Source organism: Nerophis ophidion, linkage group LG18, assembly GCF_033978795.1.
Source record: "Nerophis ophidion isolate RoL-2023_Sa linkage group LG18, RoL_Noph_v1.0, whole genome shotgun sequence".
Lineage (NCBI taxonomy): Eukaryota > Metazoa > Chordata > Actinopteri > Syngnathiformes > Syngnathidae > Nerophis > Nerophis ophidion.
In genome coordinates this window covers 19,787,914-19,793,789 of record NC_084628.1, presented here as the reverse complement: position 1 = coordinate 19,793,789, position 5,876 = coordinate 19,787,914, and the positions used below count along the sequence as shown (strand labels likewise).

Sequence of the window (5,876 nt, the reverse complement as noted above, 5' to 3'; positions counted from 1 at the left end):
CGCTTTGCAGCCCCGAGGATTCTTCCTTAGCTCCGCTGGAATGGAGTGTCGAACACCATTTCGCCCCATCATTTTCAGACTGAGCAGTTCCTCTCTCGAATAAGAAAGAAAGCTGCTTCCTGGTCTTTTAAAACTGCCAAAAGTATCCATTGGATATATACAGGGATTCACTGTCTTCAAGGAAAACATAAAAAAGATAAAAGCTAAAAGATAAAAGATAAAAAATATGTTTGTAAGTTATAATAAATAATAATTATAATTAAAGATAAAATATAAGATGAAAGATAGGTTTAAAAGATGTACCACTACAGAGCTACTGGAGACGCAGCCGCCTTCCACAGCGCAAGCAGAGAAAAAAAATAAAAAATATAAAAATAATAACGATTAATGTAACTATAGCTGAAAAAAATAGTACAATAGCGATAGGAGAGACTATTCATCCCTGAACACCATGGAGTTCATGTAGGCTTTATGATGCACTTACATTATTATATGCACTTTTAGAGACAGATACTCTTCATTTAACATATTGTCCTTTTTTGCTGCTTCAACACTGTCCGTAACACACACACACACGCACAAACACGCACACACCGCAAAATGAGCTTACGTTACGCTAAAAGCTAACTAGCCTTCACCTAAAGCCAGGACTGCTTGGAAGAGTTTAGTATAACTTGGGTAGGGTCCGTTGCTCCCCTGCTAAACGCCTACCTGCTCGACGCTGAAGCGCTGACTAGATGTGCTCTAAATACGCACTGCTGATTGACTTATCGCTACGGTTGTAACCAATCAGATGGTTGTGTGGGAGGGACAATGCTGGGTGCTGTGTAGGAGACAGAGGCAGAACGGAGCGGAGCAGCTTGTTAAGACTTTAGCATAGGCGGCTACTTCATATGTTTGTGTGGAACTCGTTCAGTACTCCTCCGCGCCGAAACGAAACCCTCGTACCGAAACAGTTCAATACAAATACACGTACCGTTACACCCCTATATAATAGCAAAAGACTTTGACGTCATGGTGACCCCGCCCATAACCACGCCCCCACAGCCACAGGTATCTCGGCAGTTTAATTCGGGCACCTGGTCAAGATGCCACCCGAACGCCTGCCCAGGTCGGACGTGCTTAGGGCACATACGACCGGCAGGAGGCCACGGGGCAGACCCAGGACACGTTGCGAAGACTATGTCTCCTGGTGGGCCCGGGAAAGGCTTGTAATCCCATGGGAGGAAGTTGACGAAGTGGCTGGGGAGAGGGAAGTGTGGGTTTCTATGCTTAGGCTGCTGCTCCCGTGACCCAACCTCGGGTAAGCGCAGGAAAATGGATGGATACTAACCGTCGGGAGTTTTCCAGCGGCTACTATTACTACCGTTTATTTGTGCTGTGGCGCAAACGCCCACAGCTGAGAAAGAGTGACCGCTCTAGTGACCCGTAACAACGCTTACACGCGTCGATTATCGAGACTGGCAAACTCGTCCATTGTCCGGTTGATTGATTTATCGAATGTTGTTAAGCCCACGCCTAATAATATTGGACTTCCTGCGTCTTCCCACTCAATACTAATTCCAACATAAGAACTTTTCTACAAAACAGTAATGTTCTTATATTCCTGTTTACTGTTTGGCACATTGACCTGAGTTTGTCAACTGTTGACTTTATTTGCAGGTCGAATGTAGTGACTTCTTCAGTCCAGCAGATGTCGCCATTTTTAAAAGCAATACAGCCACATGCATAAATGCATACGGACAAAATAACCCAAACGTCACACTCAAAAACATGAAAGATCTATTCTTTTTTTCTTGAAAAAAGATGTTTATTTTTAGACCAGTGGTCTAGGTAAAGTTACTTCCTGCAAGTATTCTTTTTCAACAGCAGCCTTTCCCAAACCATCCAAATTGTACACACACATATATACGTACTATAGCTGTATATACATACATGTGCATAAAAAGGTCAAGGGAACACAAACACAGAGTCTTATGAATATTGACAAGCAAGATGTTCATTTAAAAAAACATTCAAAGTGGTTATGATATCAAAAATTGCATAGTTGTTGTTTTTCCCTTCAAAATAAAGCCCCAGAACGTATGACAGTAAAGATGGCGCAGAATGAGGTAAACCAGTGGAATAAGAGGAGCTTGATTATTAAAATACATGAACAGCAGATGCAGAATTATTTCAAATCAACGTTGAAGGCGATATACTGCAAGATTAACGCTGCCATCAAATAAATAAATGAGCTGAAGACTGGGTGAAAAGCAGTAATGCACTTTTGCCTCTTTCAAATCAGTAGTATTTTTTTATTTTATTTTTACAAAAACACCAACAAAAAAAAGCGCGCAGGAAATCAAAGTCTGCTATAGTTGCACGACACAAACAAAACAATTATTTGATCTCCACAAATACAAATAATGCACTTTTTTTTTTTTTTTTAACGTAGATGTGTTGTGCAGCACCTTTGGAAACATTCGCCACACTTGTGTTTTCCTTCTTGGACTGTGAGGCAGAAGAAGCGAACAAACGGCGACACAACACGAGTGAACACGTCTTCAAGTAGATTTCAGAACACAATCCAAGCTTCAGACGCACAAAAAGAAAAAAAGACAATGTCGTCAAATGCGAGGCACTTGCGAGAAGTACACAGAAGTATCAGGGGTGCATGGAGAAGAAAAAGGAATACATGAAAAAAGTCAGATTTATTTTAGAGTAAAAGGTCGCAATGTGAGCGCATTTTTTCCGGTAAAATCCAGTCTTTCTTTGAATAAAATTAAAATTTTCTTTCTGGTAAAAGCATGACCTATGACTAAGACAACTCTGAAAAATTAACGTAAATTCCGGACTATAAGCCACTAGTTTTTTCCTACGCTTTGAATCCTATGGCTCCTAAAACGGTGGGGCTAATTTATGGATATTTCTTTGCTGGTGGTTTTCATTAGACACATGTAAAGCCACTCACATTTGTGTTATTGTGCTATTGCGCCATCTTATGGACGAATTCACTTGCTGCAGGTGCTGAGGATTCTTGCAGTTTAAAGCTTTGAACCGGAAATAGAAGTGCCCTTCAGTCTTCCAATCGTCCATAGCATTTCAGCTTGCATGGATTCTTTATCAATCACCCCAAGTAATGTTTGTAAGTTTTGCAATATAACTAAAACTGTTTAAAAAGACTAAACTGTCCCATGTGTGATGTCTGTAGGAGTGTTTTCAAGCATATTTGTACATGCAATGGTAATGTAATGAAGCAAGCGTCAGTAGCATTAGCTAATATGCTAACATGTTTACGAATGTCTGTATTAGTATTATTAACTTACAACGGCATTCTTTTTGTCTTGTTTCAGTTTCGTAAATTCACCAAAACGTCACTGTGGAGTTTTTGAGTCTGTTTAGCTGATTGGATAGCTAGCTCCCGCAGCTAGTGGGTCCATGACGATGACTTATGTTTTGTTTGGTCAGCCGTTTTACTGCCGTGTTACAGACACTGTGTACAATTAAGGTATGTAAATAAATATTTGCAGAATCTTTCTGTGTAAATAACTCATTTCACTACGTACATATCTGACTTATAGTCCATTGCGGCTAATGTTTGATTGATTGATTGATTGATTGATACTTTTATTAGTAGATTGCACAGTTCAGTACATATTCCGTACAATTGACCACTAAATGGTAACACCCGAATAAGTTTTTCAACTTGTTTAAGTCGGGGTCCACGTTAATTCATGGTATGGGTAATGTATGGGTAAAAACATTTAAAAATGTAGTGGGTGCGGCTAATGTACTGGTGTGCTTTGTGGTACGGAAAATACAATATTTTGCCTTACATTTGTTTGATCTGTATTTTTTTTACAATAACTTAAATATGTCTTATTGCAGAAAATAGTGGCATTTTACAAAAAACATTATTTTAAAATTAACGATTGCATGAGTGAGAACATTTTTATAGAGAAATTTCAACAAAACAGAGTTGCGCCAGGTCTTTTTGTCCCAAAAATTTATTATTTTGGTAATTAAGACTTAAAAAAAAAAAGTCTAAATTAATCCTTAAGTCATTTTTGGTGTAAAATAACAACTTTATTTTAAAAAACAAAAACGTTTTATTATAAACATTCTCTGCAATGAGGTGGCGACTTGTCCAGGGTGTACGCTGCCTACCGCCCGAATCCAGCTGAGATAGGCGCCAGTAACCCCAAAAAGGGACAAGCTGTAGAAAATGTATTGATGGATGGATATAAACATTCTTGTTAAGGCTGATATTTAGTTGTAAAATTACAGTTATAAAAATTCTGTCTCTTAAGTTTGTTTTTCTCATTAGATGAACTTTTTCCCCTGGAGGTATTTTCCTTTTGTTTCTCTTCCATGCGCCCCGGGTGCTCCTGTGTGGCCAAACCAACCTTCCCCGAGGACACATCAGACCTCAGAGCTGTCACTGAGGCCCGGCGTGGTCATCATGGGTTGGCTGCTAGCGGACGTCTTAGGCCCTTCCTTCTTCTCCCGCCGTGAGCGCAGCAGCGCCACCAGCAGGACGGCGAGCAGCGCGGTGAGCAGCAGCCCCACCAGGACGCCGATGATGAGCACCAGGCCGTCGTCGTGTCCGTCATCCTGGCTGTCCAGTTCTCGGGGGACCACCCCTCTGGTGAAGACCTCCCTGTCGGGATGCGTCCTGTGCTGGCTGCCGTGGTCCAGCGCGATGTGGAGGATGTTGGTGCCGCGGTTGTTGTCCACGCCAATGTCCTCCGCCGCCTCAGGCACGTCGTGGGTGGACCGCTTGAGGCGACGACGAGCGTTTGGCGTGTGGCGGCTGAGGGCGTGGTACTCCAGGCTGCGTTTGCCTATCCCTCTTTTGGCGTTGTCGCGGGAACGCACGGTGTAGATGGTGTGGATGTACCATTCTCTACCTGCCGACACCTGCAGCAACGACGTGGACACTTCAACACAACTTCTACAACGATCTGATGTTCATTTTGTCAAGATACCTGTTTTTTTTTAACTTTCAAATTGATTAAAAAAGACAAATATTTACTACTAAGTTTTTTTCTCCACAGAATATTATGACTTTATTCTCCTAATCTTCCTTTTCTCTGACTTTTTCTTTTGTCAAATATAAAGGTTTTTTGTAGAGATGTCCGATTATGGCTTTTTTGCCGATATCCAATATTCCGATATTGTCCAACTCTTAATTACCGATTCCGATATCAATCGATACCGATTTATACATTCGTGGAATTAACACATTATTATGCCTATTTTTATTGTGATGCCCTGCTGGATGCATTAAACAATGTAACAATGTTTTCCAAAATAAGAGATCAACTTCAACTCAAATTATGGAAAAAAGTGCCAACATGGCACTGCCATATTTATTATTAAAAGTCACAAAGTGCTTTACTTTTTTTTTAACATGCCTCAAAACAGCAGATTGGAATTTGGGATATGCTCTCTAGTTTTTTGTAATACGCCTTTATTTTATTGTTTTACAACACCACAGCTTTTTTTTTTTTGTAAACACAATATTGTGACCTTTTTTGAGATTCCTAGTCCTGTAAAAGCATTTTTTTTAAACAATTTCATTCAATTACCAGCTATTTATGTTAAAATATGGATTTGCATATAATTTTTAAATTTCATATTTAACTAACAATGTATTTCATTAAATCATAATTTATTTCTGCTAAGATATTTTTGCATACAAACTTTAAATCCTTTAAAAAATAAGCTTCTTGTCTCGCAATATTACAGGAATATTATTTTAAATAAAATAAATCACAATAGCCATGTAGTATTACCTCTTATTGTAAAAATACTATAACCAAATTTCCATCCATCCATCTTCTTCCGCTTATCCGAGGTCGGGTCGCGGGGGCAACAACCTAAGCAGGGAA

The 5,876-nt window shown here is 39.9% G+C and overlaps 1 protein-coding gene across 2 annotated transcripts in view; it reads right to left on the bottom strand.

Annotated features, from left to right (window-relative positions):
• Positions 1-1,785: 1,785 nt before the first annotated feature.
• Positions 1,786-5,876, bottom strand: part of LOC133536847 (FRAS1-related extracellular matrix protein 2-like) — a 334,085-nt gene continuing 329,994 nt past the window's right edge. The window contains exons 26-27 of one of the 2 annotated variants that reach the window (XM_061877483.1): positions 4,389-4,902; positions 1,786-2,574 (exon numbers count right to left, since the gene is read on the bottom strand). In XM_061877483.1, coding sequence (XP_061733467.1) covers positions 4,405-4,902 — 498 coding nt within the window. In that variant the 3' untranslated portion in view covers positions 1,786-2,574; positions 4,389-4,404. Of the gene's footprint in view, positions 4,903-5,876 lie in introns of both variants that reach the window. The other variant, XM_061877482.1, reaches the window with a different exon arrangement.